The sequence below is a fragment of the Zosterops lateralis genome, assembly GCF_965231275.1.
Source record: "Zosterops lateralis genome assembly, chromosome: 1".
Lineage (NCBI taxonomy): Eukaryota > Metazoa > Chordata > Aves > Passeriformes > Zosteropidae > Zosterops > Zosterops lateralis.
The window spans coordinates 119380090-119402550 of NC_139762.1; the positions used below are offsets into that span (position 1 = coordinate 119380090).

A 22461-nucleotide genomic window follows, 5' to 3' on the forward strand; every position below is an offset into this window, starting at 1 on the left:
TAGTCTGCAACAGGTGCTGAGGGTGTGTGGATAGCCTTAACTTCCTTCCTCAGGAAATGAATCACGTTTGCTGATGTGTGTCAGTGCTTTACTTTCCAAGTGCTAAGTGACAATGGGGACTTGAGTAACAACGTGTTAACGCTAAACACACTTACAAATTAGAAGGATTGAGCATCAATTCGTGTTCTGCAAACATCTTTTGGCAACTTCTTTCATTTAGAACCTAGAGCCTTCAGAGCTTCAAGGCTCACCCAGATAAACTCAGACCTATGTACGGTGCAGGGAAATTACTCAGAGGAACTTTCCGATAGATGCTGAAGTTCATTACCGTTATTATAGGGGAAGTCCTCCCACATCTACTGTAAACAACTGATACGTTTTATTTACACTTGGAATATATAGAATACTACACTCTGACAGTAGCCAAAAAGCCTCAACACAAAAACTCCCAAGCCCCAAAGATGGTGTTCATAGTATTTATACATTTCAATTTCTTATCAGTCAAGAGAGTAGATAAAACACTGATTTCAGGTTGGACTATTGGTTCAGATTGGTCCTTTCAGTTGCATTATGCCACATCCCTAAATGAATACAAAAAGCCACGCAAACAATGATTACTTTTCAGTTCAATTATTTGGTGACATAGAACCAAATAAAAACCCTCTGAAGAGGGTCTTTGTTTCAGCTGCTGTACAAAATTTGCTTTAGCATTACTAACTCTTCAGGTTTGGTCCATTTGTGTACATATTTTATCAGCTGAAAGATGTGCTGTGCTAAAGCAAGGCAGGGACACAATTATATTCTCTAACTTATATACATAAGATGAATAAAACCCTCTAATATGAATACAGAACATGAAAGTAAGAGGACACTTGAAAGCATACAAGTTGATCTCTAAACTGCTTAAATAAAATATTTCAGTGTCTGGCTGCATGTCTCTTTTAATACTGATGCCAATAAATACACAAATTTGATACCAAGCAGCCAGCTGAGAGGGTTTGCAATGCCATTTATTTACTCAGAGCTCTTACAGTGGTTGTTACACACTTGCACAATCTTAGACTATGCACTAGTTGAAATAAATCCATCAGCCAGACTTTTCCTGTCAAACAGACTATGTGTTTGCTCATCATTAGGTGAACATGTTGTTAATTGCAACATCTGATGGTTCCCAAAAAGGATCTAATGCTACTAAATAAAGAATAATGGAGGGCTAAGCCAACATCATAAGGCAACAGTATTGCTCATGATTGAGTTTTGAAAGGCCCATCTCTATAGGTAGGTAAAAAGCAGTGCATAAAAGGCAGAAATAAAAATATTCAGATGCAGAAATTAAAAATAAATATGCCAATACATAACTTTTCACAAAACATTATTTCTTCCAGATTTTATGGAAAGTAATAATCAGCAATGGTATTAACTCCAATGTTAAGCTTCACATGCTATAGCCTATTACTCAAGTATATTAAAAAAAAAAAAAAAAAAAAAGGAAAATCATCTTACCTGTGCTACTGTTGCCTAAAGTTCCTTGACTTCCTATCATCCCTTCATTCCTGCCCATCAGTCCCGGCTGAGGTATCACTGAGTAGGGGCTACTCGTTCTTATGGGTGGGAAAGTTCCTGCACCTGTTGGGTTCTGCAGTGTTATGTCAAGTGGTAAATTCTGGTTTGGTAATAACCTGCCCAGTTGCCCTGCTCGTGGGTTATTAAAAGCTAGACAGGAGGAGCAAAGAAAAAAACCAAAGTTACAAGAATGGAAACTTCACTAGGTAAAAAAAAAAAAAAAAAAAAAAAAAAAAAGGAAAAGAAGAAAAGAACCCAGACACAATTAAAGCTCTTGGGGTCAGCTATTTAATGTTGCATAATTTATCCATTCCATATCTGTCTGAGAAACATCTCTTCTTGACATTTAAATGTAAATTTCAAAATGGAACATTCTGACACTAAACACAAACCAGATATGATATATATTTTAAAAAACTTTAAATGATGCCATTTAACTGACAGAAGAGCCACTACAACAAAGTACACCATTATGTGTTGTGCATACTACTGCCAATTAATCTTATACCTAGTAGAACTGTAATTGCATGCAGATGTCATCCTGAGGCAAATTGTTAGGAATTATCTCAATTTGGAAAGTTTTCCACCATAAGCTGTGCTCCTGAAGAAATTTTCAAAATTAAGGACAGACTGACTCCATATTGGGTCCCACAGCCCCATTTCAAAAGTCCCTCTTAATTTTTCGTTTTTTTACTTTTTTTTTGTCATTCATAAGAATAAATACTTCCATGATTCAGCAATAACGAAAAACCAGTCCAGAAACAGAGCTTGGTGCCACCATAATATTCTGCTAAAATAGAACCATCCTTGATGGTTACTGCCACCTTTATGTAACTGCTTCCTTCTGGATTGAGCTTTTAAAATCAGCATCTGCAAATAAAACGGCAGACTGCCTCTGCAAAGTGAGTTTCAGACTGTGACTGGCAAGCATCTGGCTCAGCTGGTCTTTGGGCAATGTTCCAATGCATGAAAGCATCCACTGTGTGCTCAACTGATTCTCAAACATGAATGAAACACTGACCTTGTAGCTTTATTCCATTTCCAACCCTACCCATAAAATACATGCAAGTAAATTAAACATTTTTGTGAAAGTATTATTTGCAATACTTTCTGATAGCTTCCCCTAGGAGTGGTTCTGATATAACAGCATCCTTACAGCAACTTCTGCATTTTTGTGTTCATCATATTACTGAGAAGTTTAAATTAATACTTTCTTATTTTAGATCAAAGTAGTGCTACTTTTGAATCTGAAAACTTAGATGAGGTTTAGTAAGTTTCTTAAAATGCACAGAAATATCTCATAACAAAGGTCTCTGACTTTTATTTTTATCTTATAAAACCAGACTACAGGAACTTACTGTATTCATTTTTTTAACATAAGTTCTCTGCCAGATGAATGTGTTTATATGTGTACAGAAAATATATCACATCACATACCCCTAATTCTTAACCATGAGACCTAAGTTTTGTCTTGTCTGCCTGTTCAACTAAGCAAACAAAACTTATTTATGAAGCAAAAGTTACTTTGTCAAGATTAGGGGCATCACAAAGCCTAAGGACTGAAGCAAAATTAAACTTCAGTGACAGTTCCAGAACAATTTGCTCCAGAAGTTCGACACATCACATAGATAAATGAGTTATTGTATGTGCAGCTTTGCCAGCACCCACTAATATTACAAAAAGGAATTCTGGAAATGCGGCACAAAATAACAACACAGTAGATGAGTTGTGATGGTGCTTAGATCACATCACCTCCTGCTTATTCTACTCTTTGTCAGGATGGGACTGAAGGAGGCTCTCTATCCCCCATGTAACAGACTCCAGCAATTCGGCAGATCTAGCAGTCTTTCTATTTTTCAATAGACAAAAATATTTGTCTGTTGAAAATAAATGTAATTCACTAAAACCTGTAAAAATTAAAGTCGGTTATTTCTTCAGAAAAAAAGAACCAGTAAAACCCCCCAAATCTCTTTTGGAATTGTGTATGATTTGACATTCATTCTACATTGTTTTTCTGTGAGCATATGAGAGGCCCCTCAGTATTTCTATGGACCTGTTTTCTGTATGCTCTTTCTACTGAACACAAGGCACAAGTTCCTAGGGGAACCAGGCACAGACAGAAGACTGAGCTGGGGGAAAATATTTTAGGTTTTTAATTTAGATGGAAAACAGGATGCTGCTTTTACAGAACTTCTGCTAACCACCAAGCCACTCTCATTTACAGTCATACTGTTACTGTACTGCCAGTAGCTTTGAGAGCAGATTTAAAGCTAAGCTACCCCTAGAAAGGCAAAAGGCTGGAAGGAACAAACAGACCTTGCTCCATGAAGAACATGCTGAAGTCTTCACATGCACAGAGATTTCCTTTTGACTTTTGAGGTGCTGCTGTTAGTACCTCTATACTCACAAAAGCAAGTACCTTAAACTCAAGCATCCTTCTCTGAGCAACACGGAGATCAAGTGATAATTTTGGAATCTGAAGTGGCCTTAATATGAATTAAAAGACTAATATTTATTCGCAGAATATTAGTATTTATCTAAATATTTTAAAGTAATTTGAGTGTGTTTGAAAGCGGCTCAATAAAGTTTAATATTATCAGGATGGCTAAAAATATTATCTAAACCCTATGCTTTACAAGAAAAAAACCTAGAGCACATCTAAGGAAGTAAATAGATGTGGCCATCCTAGCCAACAGGAGCAAAAAATGAAGCAGTGTTTTTTGTGCTATTTTATTCAGTATTAGTAGTTGATAAGACTTCTATTTTGCTTGCTTTCCATTATCCTACGATGGCAAACCAACATTTCAACGCTGATTTGTAAGCTGATTAATATGGTTAAAGAAAGCTGTCAGCTGGAAGTGACTCAACTAAAAGCCACAATCTCAAATTAAAGTTGGCCATTCTTAATCTTCTGTCCTATTAATCTTGTGGTTTGAGAAGAAGACTCTCCTTCATGCTTATAAAAGCTTCTCTTGCACCTTTCGTTGCACGAGCTGCCAGAAAGGAACGACCTGCATCGCAAAAATAGCACGGGCTCTCTCCATGCCAAAACCCTCCCAAAACCAGTGTCACACGTCACCACAGGAGGGGATGTTTGATTTGAGGGTGCCCCTGAACACATCTCTGAGGACACAGACTTGCAGGGTGTGTGAGAGAGACACAACTCCAGTGTGTGTGGAGCTGGGATGACCGCAGATGGCGCTCCATCACCACACACCACCAGCCCGGACTGGGAGCTGCCCAGCTCCTCCCTGCCTGACACTGGGGGTTCCTGAGCTCAGTGTACTCGTGTGAAGGTGGGGTGCACTCACTGCTCTGTGAAATCCTCATTGCTGGTTTCTGGGTGGCCACGGCCACGCCGGGGCTGCTGTCACTGGTGAGCTGCATGAGGTCATTGATGATGGCTTGCTTGTCCACCGAGCCCGCTGGCACGCCTGGGCGGCTATCTGGGAAAAGCTGTGGTAACTGGCTGTTCTGCAGGTCATCCAGAATCTCTTCCAAGTTATCCAACTCGCTGCCTGGCTGCAACAAAGAACACACAAACCCACAGTACAGGTCGCTGCTCGCCTGCTGTTGGTGCCCTGCTTGTGCCAAGCCAGGCAGCCCCCCAGTGTCACACCTGCACAGCCTCAGCTGGGGCTGGCACCATGCCTGATGTGGAGGAAACTCACAAACCTGTTGGAGGGGGACCATGCAGGCTTCCCAGGGCTACTCTGCCTTGCTTTTGGGGAGCCCAGTGTGGCACTGGCACCCCTTCAAAGGCCCCGCATCGGGACGTATGATTCCGTACCTTGAGAGATTCTTCCCTGTGCACTCTGTGATCAGTGCTGACAGCAGGAGACCCAGGAGTGCTGACAGTGAGGGTTTATGTAGGTATAACCAATATTTCTTTCAGCACAGTTGTATTTCTAGTCTCTTTGTGACTTGATTAAAAGCATACAATTGGAAAGTTACTTTATGGCTATAACAATTCCCAAGATCCCTTTTCTTTGTTATATTCAAAACCTGAACACTGAATAACTTTTATATAAGTTAACTGGCAAGATATATACATAGGATTGGGAATTTATTTTGCTACCAACTTCTCAAATCATTGAAAATAACTTCTCTGGAGTATGAAAAGAGAAATCGACATATGAATTTACATTTAAATTCAGTAGAAAATCATCATGAAATAAGGATGGGAGAAAAATTAAGTTCACCTTACACTAACATAATTACTGACCTGCTTGTTTTTCTTAATTATATTGATTTTCACTGGTATTCTCTTTTGTCAGCTTCTCTGTCTAAAACCTCTCAGAATTAAAATAATTTTCTGACTGAAATGTGGAAATCATTGCAAACTATATTCTCCAATCCTTAACTATTGATTAGGGTAAAACTTGGGTAATAATTAAGAACAGGGTGTCCAGTTTCAAATTACTACCATTTTGAACAGTAAATAAATCATAACAATATATATAACAAATATCTACTTAAAATCAGTGTCTTCATTTGCAAATGTGCAATGACAGAGAAGAGGCAGAGTGGGCAGCCACCCGTGAAGGATGGGGAACTGAGAAATAACACCACAAACATGCAGAACTGAAATACAGTTCTTCCGGGGCTTTTTTTTTTTTTTTTTCGTCCATCCCCACATCATGAACTTCTTACTGAGAGCAAGCTTATGCCACAGATCACAGAATACTGTAGAAATACCTGAGATGGCTTTAAAATACTTGCTGAGGCTCTTAGAAGCTAGCTAGGAAGCACTGCACATTAATCTGTGGAGAACTCCTGCTGCCACATCTAACCTGCTCCTGGGAAGTCCAGCTATTTTATTCAAAAGTAGCTAAAAGGTCCCAAGGTTACTGCTACCTGGTTTTTTTTGGGATGACTGACTGCAAATAATCACGGTATTATTTTTTATTCCTTTTACATTATCTCCTAGTTGTATAAACTGTAGTATATAGTGCAAAAGAGGAGGGAATTCACTCCATTAAAAGGCAGCACGTGGGTGATCTAGAGGCTGGTGTTATTGGCAAAATGGTAGGAAATCAGAGAATCAGAGGACTGGAAGAAATTTAAAGCCTCCAGGCAAAATCAGTATATGCCATTCCCTGTGGAAGTTCATACATTTGCTTGTTAAAGACATCCAGAGACAGAAAATCCACAGCTTCCCCTGGGGAATTGGTTTCAGCACTCTGCCATCCCTACTAAACTTGCTTTTTTTTTTCTCCTCAGTCTCAATGCAAAATCTCTCACACTAAGATTTAGACCCTTCCTTCTGATCATATTTTAAAACTGGAGAGCATACTGTGTTCCCCTTTCTTTTTCTAACTTTTCCTGTATTTGAAAACATGTGCCCGTTTGTGTTTTAAGCTGAAATTAATAAACAATCTCAATTTGTGAATTTTCTTCAGCAAATAACCTGTTTTCTAGGCTTCTCATTACTCTTGTTGCTCCTGTGGATTGCTTTCAGTTGATCCACACTTTTGCTGAAGACATGTCCAAGATAGGACTTAAAATGAAGCTTTATAGCTGCTGGGTAAAGCAGAAAGAGTACTGTACACATAGTACACTTTGATGGTATAATCCAGAAAAGTGTGTGATTCTTTTAATTATGTGACATTACTGACTCTCACTCATCTTGTTGTCACTATGATCCCTAGAACATCTCTGAAAAACTCCTATCTAGTCAGTTCTCTCCCCTCATTAAAAAAAAAAAAAAAAAAAAAAAAAAAAAAAAAAAAAATCTGAGACATTATTCTTGAGTAATGATAATAAATAGCATTTATTTACCCTGAATGTTATAACATTTTGTCTCTGTATCTCTTCATTGTAGCTGAATTTGAATTGTCCTCCAGTGTGTTTGCAGACATTCAAGTGCCACACTCAGCTTTACCAGGCTCTATTGTCATGCCAGGTCATTTAGGTTAACTAAAACACTGAGCAGCTCCAGAGGCTGCACCAGTCCTGCAGCATCTCCATTTTGACAGTGAATCCTTCAATACCTACTGTGCGTGGAGGGATCTCCAAACAGCTTCCTCACCACTCACAGCAGTTTCATCTTGATCATGGCACCTCTACCCTTCCATAACAAAAAGGGCCAAAGTGCCTTATTCAAATCTAAACGCCTTGAACACATTGTTTCTCTTATGTCAACAATCCTGCTACCATCTTGCTGAAGGAAAACTGGTTGCCTGGTCCAAGATTACCTGTTCTTCACAAATCCCCCTGATGACTGACCACTTTCCAGGCAATTACAAGCAGCTGGGTGGACCCAGCCTATCAGCAGAAAAGGCTGAGCCAGGAGGAATGAAATGTGATTATATGAAGCCGAAATCACTGCGAGAACAGGTGATAAGCACATTCAAAAAGGCGCTCCAAGAGACAGCCATGAGTGATGTTTATGGGAGCTGCAGTTTGAGTGATGGGAGATCTGGAACAAGAAGACTACAAGAGCCAGGAGAAGAGACTGATACAGAGCATCATAAATTATAGAAGGATGATTCAGTACTCTTTGAGGGAATTAAGACATATGGCCTTCATTACATGTATCTGAGACAACAGCGAAGGGAAGTTTCATACGTTGCAGGGGGGGTTTGGTTGGTTTTATGTGGGATTTTGTGTCTTTTCTTTTAGCATTCTGGCTACTGTAATTCTTTGTTCAAACACTACATATATATTAAAAAAATACACCTCAAAACCAAACCTAAAAAAGCCACCAATGAAGAACATATTGATCCAAATGTGTCAGAAAACTGAACTCCCTAAGATGCTTTTAATTCCTCTCAGAAGTGGTAAAGAAAGGGCAAAACACAAGATGTATTACAACAACACAAATACATACCCTTCTCCTTTTTTTTGCTTAGTAATCAGTATTAAATATTTCATCTTTTTATTTTCATTAGGGTTCTCAATTGCTACAAAAGCTCCAAGAGATTTGGAATTAACATCAACCTATGACGCCTAAGTTTTTCCAGACTCACCCTCAAACGGCACCATATGTGCAGAAACCAGCATTAAGATATTTACTCAGTTAGTTTCATGGGATTTTTCTTTTATTTATATTCCATATTTATTTTGTTAATGGTCTAAATTGAATTTTATGTAAATAGAAGGCACACCCTGAGCTCCCTGTGAAACAATTATTTGTCAAGAATTAAAAAAACCCCCACCTGATAAAGTGCTAAGCATCACAAGAAAGTTCTTGTGTGGATATTTTCACTACGTCTAAGTAATGCAGTTATGACAATCCCTGTAGAATCTGGACAATAAGTGCCAGAAAGTGTAAGACAAATAATTCTCAGGAATATTTCTGCATTTGAAAAAGTACTTATTTTACACTGTCATATAGAGAAATACACATTAGAGTTAAGAGCTTACAGAATTTTTTCAGTTGTACTGAAAAGCAGCTGCACCTCAACATGAAGTTTGGTTTACAAGAGATGCTGTTTCAAAGTCCAGCTTCCATGAATTGTAAAGGACTGGATAAGATACTCAAGTCTCCAGAAATCTCCTTCCTGCCATAGGCTTGCACTGTGACCCTAAGGACTATTCTAAGGACTTAAAATAGGATGTCTTTTGATGGGGACACAACTTGAAACTACACCTGACTTGCAAATATTTGAATTCAGCTCATCTTCTACCTTAGAAGTATGGGCAAAGCATTTGACCATAAGAGGCAAAGAAAATCAAATCCCTGCTCTAAACTGGCAATAAATTAAAGGATTATGAAAAGAAGGGAAAAGGAAATTAGAAGTGGAACCAATACAGTACTTTTCTCCCTGGTAACTGCAATAAACATAAAATTGGCTAGAAATCCTATTAAATTACCAAGCTATTCTATGACTAACATTTGAAAACAGAACTCTAATTGAAAGACATTCAGAAAATGGAATCCTCATTCTAAGGTTTTGATAGAATTTCAAGAAGAAACAAATGTTCCTCATGAACTTAATGGATTCTGGACTATTAAACCAGAAATAGGTTTTTTTAAAGATGAGTGGCATGTGTAGAGAAAATATGCTAGTATTGGGAAGATACTGGTTTCCACATAAAGCATGAGCACAGCAGAGTTGCTAAAGTATGTGAGGAACACCAGAACAGTTTCTGAGTTTTAGAAAAAAAAATGTACATACTTGAGATGATTTCTGGAACAGCATTTGTGCAGATTGTTGCATTGCAAAGTCCCTGTCAAACAGGCTGTCTTTATGGTCTACTGAACAAAAAAGGAGGAGAGTACACTTGTGGAGATTAGGATTTTATTCCACACTCCCCCAAGTGATTTGTCAGAGAACAAACTACATTAGTAAGGCAATGTCTAACATTGTTCATGATGTTTCTCTAATGTTCCCCTGTACTTTCACTCTCCTTCCCCTCCAAGCTGTCAGCCAGTCCTTGCCACATCTGACCATCTCCTAATCACTACAGGGGCTGCTCCTGGCAGTGGACAGTCAGGGAGAGTGAGAGAAGGCAGGCTTACTGCTGAGGGACACTCTCTTCCCTTTCTAACAGTGGAAACCATATGAGAACTTGTGGTGCTTGACAGCAGCCCTACTAAGGTTGGTGCTGTAGGAAAACCCCACTGAGTGTCCCCAGCAGGTCTCTCTTCCATCCTCTCCCCTACAGCTGCCGTAACTGGAACAGCAATCAGCCTAATACAGCCTGATAACCATCATCCCACCAAAGAAGGGAAAAAGGTACGGCTGTGCTGGAAATATTCTCTGCCATTTGAGAAAGGCTTCCTGTCAGTTGCTCTCTGCAGAAGAGTATGTTTAAACACACTACCTAGAAGACTGCTATTTTTAGTACAGTGGTGCACTTCAAAGCATTTCCTGCTCAGAAAGTCACACCAAAAGTAAAAGGAGAAAATGCAATGGCTCTGTTGCCTCCCAACACACTGATCTCCCTTGTAGAGGCCATCCCACTGCTGCTCTGCTGCAGTTTCCAGAGAAACTGCACACTCCAGTGACTAATTACTTAAAAATACAATATTCCTCAAGGGAGGAGAAGTTTTAAATAACCTGCAAAATAGGTAACACAAGCACATGGCTAATTTTTATATATGGGAGGAAGAAGGAGGGGGAAGGATGCAGGAGGATGGAAGAATTTAGCTCAAGAATCTGTGTTCTAGTCTTGTACTAAATAGTTCCAACTTTGATCTAAATTTAGGCAACAAGCACTTCCTGTGGGAGACCATCTTCCAAAGTTGAAAAGTTTTGATACTAAATATTGTTAGTGATTTTATAATCGGGGTAAAATGGTTATTTGTTTAAAGGCCTGGACTTCAGACAGTTAAACACTTATATTATTCTATATTCCCCACTATTTCCTCTCCTACTCCATGCTGGACTTCTGTTTATTCAGCTCCAGGTTTCACTGCATTTTAAGTGGGTTTTAAAGTTCTGTTTACAACCAACAGGAGCAACAAAAGCCCTTCTGTCATTATCCAGCAGTCTTCCATCACAAGTGACAAGACTGGCTGGTCCATACCTTGGTGCTGAGGAAGCCATTACCACTTTATCACAACTCCTGCACTGCTTTGTGGTTTTCTGAACAAACCCAACTCCTGGACCTTCCTGTACCTCTCCGGTTCTCTTTCTCCTGGGAGACAAACTCTGTCTTCAAATTTTAAGAAAAGTCAATACATCCACAGCCCACACTTCAACCCCCTCAAATCCCTCCCCAACCACAGAAACATAAAAGCTAAAAATAAAAAATGAATGGACTATTCACTTTACAAAGTTCATAATTCAGAGACCTGATTTTCAACTGCTTGAGGTTGGCAATGCTTGTAGACACTACAGTCTCTTTCTTGAAAGTTGGTTTTATAGTTAGTCCCATGTTTACATTTAGGGTGAGACACCCTATGTCAATGGGAATATCAGTAAAGAACAGCTTACCTCATCTGTTTTAGATACACGTTAGGACAAGATAAAAAAAAAAAAAAAATCCTGGAGTATTTTTCTGTGTTTCCATCAGCAGTAAAAGGAGTTTGTAGGACTACCTTGGACTAGACAACGAAGTTCTAGAGCGGACAAAACCAGCTCTCAGAGAATTGGTTTATAAGCGAAACTGTTTCTTGTGTACTCCACAGAGATCATGACGGGGGAAATTTTTAATTCTTTTAGAAATTTAATTATTGGGGAATAAACCATCTGAATGCCATGATTTTGATCTATGGATGAAGGGCATATTTTTTTTGGTGATTACCAGGTTTTCCATTCTTGTTGAGTACCTAATACTGGAGGATTGAAGATCTCTGCTTTTAATCTAGCACTGACTTCAATGCATAGGATCTGAACCAGGAATTGAAATCTATTAGACTTTTTAAAAATACACCATTCTTGCCAGTTTAGCTATGAATTCCTTGATATCTGTATTTTTCTAGCCTAGTGAACCATAAGGTCTCACAGAGAATCTAAACCCTACCTCTACAGACACTATGAAATACAGACTTCTATTGAAAACTAAACAAACATCCAGGCTTGAGGATAAATCAGTGCAAATTTCAGTGAGGAGAAATTAGTACAATTTGGCTTGGTTTCCTCTAAAGCATGGGAAGGATTGAAAAACCACAATTGCTCCTACATAGTGGCAATAGTTGTCAAATTTTGTTGATATAAAAGCAGAAAAGTAACCTTAGGAGTTGCCTGGATAACTGAAATTTTAACAATGCTGCATCTACACTGGAGTGGCATGTTTGGCCTCTATGTTTTGTGGTTATAACCACTGTTGAAATAACTGTCTACTAGTTCTGCTAAAAGGGCAAATAAAAAAAAATAATAATCCAATGTTGTGACTTAGGGCTAAGAAAATGTCATATATCCCTCCTCAGCCTCACAATACAATACAATATAGAAAATATAAAAAAGAATGTCTTTATACACACACAATAAAAAGATACTATAGGTAAAAAAAACCCAACAAAAAACCAACAAGCTCAAACCTAATCTGAACATTAAAAAACACATAAATTTTTTAAAATTAAGGATATGGCTGTGTATAAGATACATGAATGTTTGCATTGTATATGATTTGATCATGGTTTACAAACTAAGACTTCACACACACAGGGCTGCCTAAGGATTAATGACCAGCTGGAAAATTTGATAGTGTAGGACAAATCTAAGGATCATTAACTCTAGCTAGCTATAACCTTCCCAGAAAATACTTGATACTAAAATTGATATTGTAATTACCCATTTTATAAATAATATAAACAGTAATATTGAAGTAGCAGATTACTTTCACTGTGTCTCTTTTTCTTGCTAAGCTCTGAAAATTGGAGCACTCTGGGTGATGTGGACCTGGTGCTTTTGGAAAGTGAATTCTGCATGAAAGCCAGTGACATAGCACTTCTTAGCATAGGTCCCAACAATACACAATTTATTATTGTGTTGGGCAGCACAGCAACAAGTAATCTTGCACAGAAAGCAAAGAAATTCTGCACGCAGAATTCAATGCAGATAACCTTGCACAAGGAGACATGATCCCTGCACTGAACGATTAATCATCTGCAGAAACTTGAGGCTGAATATAAAGAATTTTTAAGATGACAAGAAAACCCCATCAAGTTCTCCAAATTGGCACAGCAGTCTATTTGCTTTGATTCTAATTTGCAGGTCAAGCATAGCAGGAAGACCAGTAATGCAAGGTTGTTATCAGTCCTTTCAAACAACTCCTGTTCTTGAGCATGAACCTGTTTTCCATGGGAGGAATGTAGCTGCTATGCTGGGCTAGGTCAAGGACCCATTTAGCAAGCACAACAGCAGTTCAACATCAGCCTGTGGGAAAAGCTGCCAATTAGTTAGCACTAACCAAGAGTCACGAGTATTTTCTCTTTGCCTGACTACCATCTGGGAAAGGCACCCTGCATTATCCATCTTCTCCCAGGCAGAGTATGTGCTTTTACACAGTGTATCATCACAACCTAGTAACACCCACCGGGAAACTGAGTGGAGGCAGGATTTCAAAAGACAGGTAACAGCTCCCTAAAGTCCCAAGATGCTGCTCTTAGCAGAAATCAGATGGCAGGAATGCAGGCCTGGAACAAGTCATTCACACATAATGCAGAAATTAGCTTACCTGTTCATTAGGCTCAAAGCTTATCTCTTCTTTTTCCGTCCTCATAGCTATTAACTTTGTGCTACCGGAAGGGTCTGTCTTACTGTCCAACCGCTCCAGTTTTGGGGGTATGTCTGGTAAACCAATATCTTTAGTATCATCTTTATCTAGCAAGTAGCGAAGTAGTGCATTATTATTCTTCTTAGGACTCGCTGGCTCCTGTTTAACAGTCACCTCTGAACCAGGAGCTGTGCTACTGGACTCCTGGTTCAGTTCTTTGCCTGTGGCCTCTGCTGTGAGCTTGGCCAAATCTACAGGAGAACTACTGTCCTGCAATAGTCTGTGCAAAATTTTATGCTTCTCCTTGAGTGAGGTTCCATGTGTTGAACCAGACCCAGGCAACCCTCCTGTGGAGTCCTTGCTAATGTCTCCCATGGTACTGGACAAAGGTGAAGGCTCCATCTGATCTGATTTGGTGGTCAGCAATTGTAAGAGCTTTGTCTGGCTTTTTCCATCATGCAGTTTATTCTGTCCATCAGGTCTCTCACTGCTGACAACCGGTGGCATGTTGCTATCACTGCTGTCTTTCTGTTCTCCTGAATGGCAGCTGCTCTCTGCTTGTCCAGTTGTACCTTCTGATTGCTCCCCATATATTCCAAAGCAGTCTTTAGAGTCCAGGCTTCCCATCTTGCTCAGCTGGGGAGGATTCATATTCACAGGGGAATTTTGTAAATTTCCCATTTTTAGGTCAGGTGAAGCCAACGAGGATCCTAGAGAAACGCCGTGGCCCTCGCTGAGGGCCTGAAGTGCGTTCAGGGAACTGTTGGTGTAGTTATGGCTATTTCCTGTGCTGCTGCAGACTCCCACAGGTGAATGTAAGCTTCCTGCAGGGGAGAACTGACTGGGTGGGATGCGAGGACTTCCTGCCACTCCAGGGCTCACACGATGCCTTGGGGAAAGCATAGAGTTTGGCTGCCCTGGGTTCATGCCGGGGCTGCTTTGTGAGGGGCTATTCATTTTTAGTGCATAGTTACTACCCTGAGGAGTGGATGCTTGTATGCTTGACACATGGTTCATTCCCCCTGAACCACCAAACCTGCCTGCTGGCATGCCCACTTGCTCCTTTGGGCCATTTATGGCAAAATTTATATTGCTACTGATGGTCATATCCTGACCTGGGTTCCCACTGCACATGGCCTGATGGGCAGGGCTGCTGGAACTAATTGGGTTCAATATCTTCCCCATTCCTTGTCCAGTCAAATCCTGATTCATTCCACAGACATTCTGCTCTCTATGTGGTAAGAGGAAGAAAAACAGCCTGTTAGCAACATGACAGTGGCCAACTTGCAATTACATTACAGAAAAAGAAGCAAAACCCCAAACTTCACTTTAAAATAACACAAAACCCCTACAATCAAAAACAAATCAACAATTTGACAAAAGTGATACGCAACTCTTAACATGGCTGAACATTAACAGCATGGTTTTTCAGTACCTCATTAGAAAACAATGAAAGAGAAGAAAAACAAAATTAAACCTCACTTAAATGACAGTCATTAGAAATGCTGATAGGTTACAATTTGAGACTCCCTTTAATGTATCTCTCCTCTACAATTTGGCAAGAGCTAACTTCTAGAACTGAAAGAAATCTCATCTGAAACATATGACCCAACAAAAACATGTTTTACAAGACAGCTGCAGACAGCTGTTCGCTGGAGTTTTGAATTTCTCTTGAGTTAGCCCCACCACGAGGCGGGAGTGGGCCATTTGCCCACCAAGTTCATAGCAAACGAAAGTTGAAAAAGTCACATTTTTACACTGCCAGAGTATTTTAATACTGCTCCAAAACAGCATGTGAGCCAAGGGAACTACTGGATACTGATTTAAAATGAGAACAGCCTGTTAGCAATCCAGTCCTGCACAGGCATTTAGGAAAAGGGAAGAAGAAAAACAACTAACCACACACATAGGAGCTGAAACTCATATTTTAGAGATGTAGGCTGTAAGACAGAAGAAACAGAAGAGAGACACAAACACAGAGAAAAAGCTCTTGTGAGAGCACCTGAAGGTCACTTTTCTTTTCCTCAGTAGATTTTAATTGGTTTATGGGAGGATGTAATACACTTCTTACTCTGTGCTAAAACTTAAATTAGGAAAATCAGACATATTCCCAAATGCTAAAAGCTACAAAAGAGACAGTCAAGTAGGTTAGGAAGGGGAAAAAAAAAGAGATTCTGACAAAAAAAAAAAAATCAACTCTGGACTTCCAAAACAAAAAACAAATGGAAGATTCTTAATATGCATTCTCCATGAGAAAAAACCCATTCCTATTTGCAGTATAAGTAAGTGCAGATAAACCTTCACTTTTGCTAAAGCATGAGAAGGGAAATAATTGAAGAATACAGAGTTAGTGAATCTTCTTATTCTGTATTTGTTACCATAGGTATAAGGCAAAGGTGAAAAACATTAACTATATAAAAGGGGTATTTTAAAAACATTACTACAAATACAGGAGTACCAGCACTCTGCTAAAAAAAAGTGCAAGAAAATATATGAGTACCATTTTAAAATTAATAGTGCTCGCTTTTTAAAATTTAAAATTTGGCACTTAATAAAACATTAGGTCTATTCACCAACCCAAAGAAAACAAATTGCAGACAGCTTTTGGTCAGATCAATCTACAATTTCTATAAAATGGTTTCAGCTATAATTATGTTTAGCACTGTTTTCTTCCTCTCAAGAAAAATGATACAGATGATTCAAGGAAAATGCCATTGTAATTATAGTCAGCCAATAAAACCTGAAACAAAATCTGATATAAATACACCAGAATATGCAATAACTTAATAAAAATTGTATGTTGAAGTTCTGATGTCCGTGATTACTCAACCCTGACTTTAGCATTTTACTGGCTGTACTTTTTGAAAAAAACCCCAAACTAACAGTAGTGACACTTCTCAGGATTGGACATATGTCAGCCAGTAAGCCAAGCACCAGAAAAGACAAGGCATGAAGGGAATTCAAATAATTAAATAACACTTTGCCTAAAGTGCAGTCCTAGTAATTATAACATGCTTTTTTAAGAAGAGCCAGAACCAGTAACAGAATGTGAACTACAAGAATTCTAAAGAGCCAGAATCAGTAATAGAATGTGAACTATAAAAATTCTAAGTTTTCTATATTTAATTACAGTTGGAAAATTTCTTGTATCTACTATGCGAAATAAAGGAAATTAAAATACTGAAATTAAGAACATGGCATTGAAAATCCAGCACGCCATTTTAAAATTCTGAAATAATCTTACAGTCTTTTCCTGCTGCAAGCACTGATTTCAAAATCTTACTTTGTTTCCATGATATCAGTTCTGGGTCAACTGAAATCAATCAGCCTTAAGCAATCTATTTCCTTTGGCAACCTTGTACTTTGCCTGTCTCTTAGCAGAGTGTGGACGCAAGGAAGTGGCCAGGATTACCTGTGAAGCATATGCAAGGAGATTACAAGCTGAGGTTCACTGGTCGTCTGAGAACGGATGAGCTTGCTCTTGGTTTGGGCAGAAACGATGGTGCCATCCGACAGGGAAAAGCGATAAACAGGACTGAAGGCCAGCCCCTGCCTCAGCACTGCAGGCAAGTAAAACAACACAGTTCAACTCATGAGAGGCTGCAGCACAGGTAGCTCAGTTGCTCAACATCTGATGTTCAGCATCAACACCGCAGATGCGGTGCTAATTAAGCAAAACAAACAAAAAGAACATTTTGAAAATAAATACAAAATAAAGGATCCCACACGCTGTAGGGTGATCAAGTGAAAATCTGTAAGGAGTGACAGCAATAACAGGAAGACAATATGAAACAGAATGTATTTCAGGAGCAGACAGGAAGTTCTTGATGTCCATTTCACTTTTCATCAAATATGTGTCTAATTCCTTTTGTTCACTTTTTCATTGTACCATCTACATCACGATGATTTAATATAAATGTCCTTAATCTTTCAATCATCTGTTTCCATTAGCCTGTATATTCTCCTCCTTATTGCCTGCCTAAATTGTTTTGAAACAGTTACTCTCACTACTTCTTTTATTTTAAAAATGCATAAGCTCTTACATAAGAATAATTAGAAATGAGAACTGGAAAGAGAAATTATTACTTCTAAAAAGAGCAAATACAAAATATATATATAGCTCAAAAATACCTACAAATATAATTACCTAAACCAAAACTGGGGCTCTGCTACCCTTTCTCAGTGTTGACTGCACTTCAGGCTTGGGGTTTACTTCACTTTACATATTCTGTAGCCCATCAAGTTTTTAATGTAAATCTGAACTTCAACAAATTCAGTTCTCTAACTTCTACAGACCCCTGTGACATTTCTTTAATGGAAAATTAAAACATGTTATGGAAAAGCAAATCTCCCAGACATTTTTTCTACTGCTCACTCTCTGCCATCAATGCAGCAAGTGTGGTCACTTACAATTTCTAGTCCAAAAGCAATCACACATTAGGGACTGCAGATATGAGAGAAATAAAATACTTCAAAAGTTTTCATATAAGCATTTAGGGAAAAAATAGGAGCAGAGCACTACAAATACATTTAATTTCCTATTTTTTTATACATATATATTTTCTGTGGGGTTCTTTCTCTCTCTCTCTCTTTTCTTTCTCTTTTTTTTTTTTTTTTTTTAAATTAATAGTATCATGTGATCTTCATTTCATTGCTTGTCTTTTAATATTTCCTGTTGTAACGAAACAACATGGTTTTCCAAGTGTGGCATTTATTTATCTGGTCTACAGAGCTACCACATTTTCAGCCTTGCAAGACTGGTTACGATTGCCTTCCTTCCCTGTCCCCCACTGTTAATATATTGTTCTGCAAGGTTTCAAAGTATTATCTAGGCAGTGAGAAAACAGGAAGCACAATTTAAACAACCAGAAGGGGTTTTTCAGAGTAAAAATGTAACGAAAAACAAAAACCTACAACAGTGAAACAATACAAAACAAAATTTCACTGTTAGGTATGTCATTGTTTCAGTTTAACCTCTGGGCACCAGAAGGTCCAAAGCTCTTAACTTTAGCATATACCACTTCAGGAAATTCCAGTACTCAATGCCAACAGGATACAAGTGAAATCTCTACTTAAATCATTTTCCAAACTAATTCTTTAAGCAAACAAGAATGTTTCCATATTCCTCTTGAGGAAATGCTATTTTTCTGACTGTGGCCAATAAAAACTTACCATATATTCTGCATTTTATACTGAGAGATAATTTTAAAGCATGTTTTTTACTGTTTATCAAGCTAACTCTGCATTTTTTTCACACGGTAATGATGGATTACATGTAGGAGATCATTACTTTCTTTGCTTCCATTCTCAAACCACAATGACTTGAAAACTGCAAGCACAAAGATACTGCAGCTCAACATATGACTTGTTTCTCTTCTCTATACTGCAGGGCAGCGGAGTGAAATATTTCAGCCATTATTCCTCTTCAGTGCTGCATCATTTGTAGGAAAGTAATTCCAGAGGTTTTTCCTCCTCTTATCACTCAGTCTTTTCACTTTGACAAGAAGAGAAGAACCCTCTCATTTAGACTAATTCTACAGTTTACATGACGATCCTAAGCCACAACTGCAAACTGCAACATGATACAGTGTAAACTCCAAAACACATATATTTTCACCATTTCATAGAGAGCTTAAGAGAGGACTCATTCAAACCTCAGGACTCAGTGTCGTAGCTGCTAATTTGGTTAGGAATAACTTGAAGAAGACTGAAATAACAAGTGCTGGGATGACATAATGCATACCCCTAAATCATCTCTGGCACAGATGGATCCTTACCTGCAACTGCTCCCTAAACCCCTGGTGTAACTTCAATTGCATATTGCCTTCTCCAGCTCTGTTTGAAATCACAGCACAAGGCTGTGAACTTTCAGAACTTCTACTGTATATATCCCAAAAACTGTTATCTAAAATAACACAGCATTTCTGTGACTTCACATTTCTAAAACAGCACCTGAAGATTTCAGGAAAGCAGAACATATTAAAGAATATTTAACTAATGCCTCATGACTAAAGCTCTTTTTTTGGTGTGTATTTGGTAGAGTTTATATTTTATATTCCAGCCACAATTTAGAATCCAAGATGACGTGTTGCTTAATGACCATGGTAACTATTTGCTACAAGCCAGCTGTAAACTCTATTCTTTAAACATGAACCCAAAGAATGATGCTCTGTACTGGAAATGCTTTGGCTATTCCCAATTGGATTTGAAATTACTTTCCCATGGACTAGATAGGGTTATTTGCTTTTATTAATTTGGGTTTGTGTTACTAGAATTAGAAGTATAAGGGTTTTAAGAACAGTCCCCACCCAGTCACTAACAGAAACCTCATGGGGAACATTCCAAAGTGCAGTACTTTCCTACTTCTTACCTGCCATAATCTTGATTGAGTAGATGTGCTTGTGATATATCCTGTAACACTTATTAGCTAGATACAGTGCAACAATGTTGGTTTTCAAATAGTATGAGAGGTGCAGCTTTGGGAATTTACACTCACTGTTTCTCACAGGAAATGTGTCAGTAAAAGTCCATTTTTTTAGAGAAAGGGAATACAGACAATGAACAGCCATGTGTGAGTTGAGGTTTTGAACAACAATAGTCAGTAAGCATTTTGGTGGACAACATGCAAGGGTCTTTCTTTCCAAAATAGTTTTGACATTTTGAAGATGTAAAACATACTCCAGGATGGCATGGGTGTAACAAGAAGGCTAAAACAACCAGTGAGAAAGATGAAGATCTCCCTGGAAAACCATCAGTGTGTTAAGTAAAACAGCTTGAGAAAGGGACTGTCAGTAGATGGTGATTGCTCCATGAAAGCACAATAAAGAGCACAACCAAGAGATACAAATGGCAAACAAGTTAAATATATAATGTGCTAAAAGTATAAAATCTAACCTTCCTGGTGATGCCTCTTGGCAAAAGATATTTCTCCCTCGTGTTGAGAATGGAACCTCTGAATGCATCTTCTCACCAAATCCTCCCAGCCAGGTTTCATAGCTGCTCGCATGGTACTTGTGTCCAGTGAAGTTATTTTGCCTGATATTAGATACATTAGAAAATATTTATTATAGCAATTTCCCCATTGAGGAAAAGGAAATAAAATTAAAAACTTGTATTTCACAATACCTTGAAGATCCTGGCGTGTAGTAAAGCTCTCTGACGAAGGAAGAAGTGGTCTTTCCTTCATTGGAGCTCTTCTTGCAACACAAATCAAGCAAGACTGCAAATCTTTGAGAAAAATGTTACTTCATTTAATTTTTATGGAAAGGGAAGAGTTTTGCTATCACAAAGACTTCAAGAATACTTTTAAAAAGTTCTTTAAATCTATTTGGACCGAAAAAAATAGTTTTTTGTACCAATAAACGCATAGACAAAACTCAGTGGATTTGTACCTTCATTACTTCCTAAAACATTAAATAAAACAGGAAAGGTGGGTTTGTCTTCTTTCAGAAGAAAAATTAACAAGGACTCCACCACAATCCATAAGTATTTGCACATGTTTATGAGTCTACCTGTAGCAGCACAACCACTCAGAAGGTAAGTAATAAAAAAGAATATACTGCATGCACAAAGGGCACATTTCTTCAACACTCTTCATTTTGTACCTTCTAAGCCAAATTTCTTAAACTTGCCCCAAATGCTTGCTGTTCCTGAGAACTCACCTTCACATTAACCATTTTTACTTACCTGAATACTTACAAAACAATCTGAGGAAATTTACCTGCTGAAGTAGTAAATGGTAAAGGAAATGGTGAACCACGATTGTCTTCAAATTCTAAGAATTCAAAAAATTGCCCTTTGAAACTTTCTTCCTAGTCAGCTACATTTTTCTTACAACTGCAGCAATATAAAACTAGGGTATCTCTCTTTGAGGTAAACAGAATTTCTCTCAGTTCTCTCAGTTGGTTTAACAAATAGATGCATGCAAGTGTATACTTTCATAGCCAGGACAAAAGCACATTTCTACAGTTAAATTAAAAACAAATAAACAAAACCAAAAAAACTCCAAAGAAAATCCTAAGAATTTTTCCAATTTTCAGGACTTAGAGGTCACTTTATCAACTGCTCTGAGAGTGCATTAACACAAACTGGAAATGGTAATTACCTTCACCGTCTTCCTTGAAAGAATTTGGTTGAGAAACAGCAAAGCACTGCATAGTTTCATATTTCTGATGTGCTTCCTGGTTATCATGGCCTTCTTCAGAATCAGCAAGAGGTTTTACCAGCATCCGACAATTGAAGGTATGGCTATTACGCCTAGGAGTGTCACCAGACCAAGATCCCCCATTCACTGAACAAAAGCAAAATCAGATAGTGAGACAAATCTGGTACCAGCCATCTCTGCTGCTTATCCACAGGAAATTAATCAAGATGCTTTACAAACTGGCTGGGAAACAAGCTCATTTAACAACAGCATCAATTTAATTTTAATATTAAAGCCCAAACCAGCACATAACTAGGTAATTTATAAAATTAACAGATTTTAAGAGCACTGCTAATTTGTTCAGCTATTATGTTTTTTTTCAAGCGGCTTAAAATGACGTAGTAGAAAAGCAGAATAAAAGTCTAAATATTGGTGCATGTAAAAGTTATACAGCACAGCAAAAGCCTGCTGGGTATGTTAAGTTGATTTATGAGACTGAAAAAAATAAGGTAGTATGTAGGATCTTTCCAGCAAACTTAAAAGGTACTACTAAAAGACATTTTGTATAAAAATCTCTGTCCAGATTAGAAAGGGAAAGAAACGAAACTAATATGCACTTATAAAAACAGGAAGCAATATAATAG

The 22461-nt window shown here is 38.2% G+C and overlaps 1 protein-coding gene across 5 annotated transcripts in view; it reads right to left on the reverse strand.

The window, feature by feature from the left end:
* NCOA2 (nuclear receptor coactivator 2) overlaps window positions 1–22461 on the reverse strand; it is a 189176-nt gene that overhangs the window by 24124 nt on the left and 142591 nt on the right. For all 5 annotated transcript variants that reach the window (XM_083877665.1, XM_083877663.1, XM_083877664.1 and 2 more), the window contains 7 exons: window positions 21779–21964; window positions 20800–20901; window positions 20569–20709; window positions 17087–17234; window positions 13636–14905; window positions 4875–5085; window positions 1504–1713 (listed from right to left, as the gene is read on the reverse strand). In XM_083877665.1, the coding sequence (XP_083733791.1) occupies window positions 1504–1713; window positions 4875–5085; window positions 13636–14905; window positions 17087–17234; window positions 20569–20709; window positions 20800–20901; window positions 21779–21964 (2268 nt within the window). The remainder of the gene's footprint in view (window positions 1–1503; window positions 1714–4874; window positions 5086–13635; window positions 14906–17086; window positions 17235–20568; window positions 20710–20799; window positions 20902–21778; window positions 21965–22461) is intronic.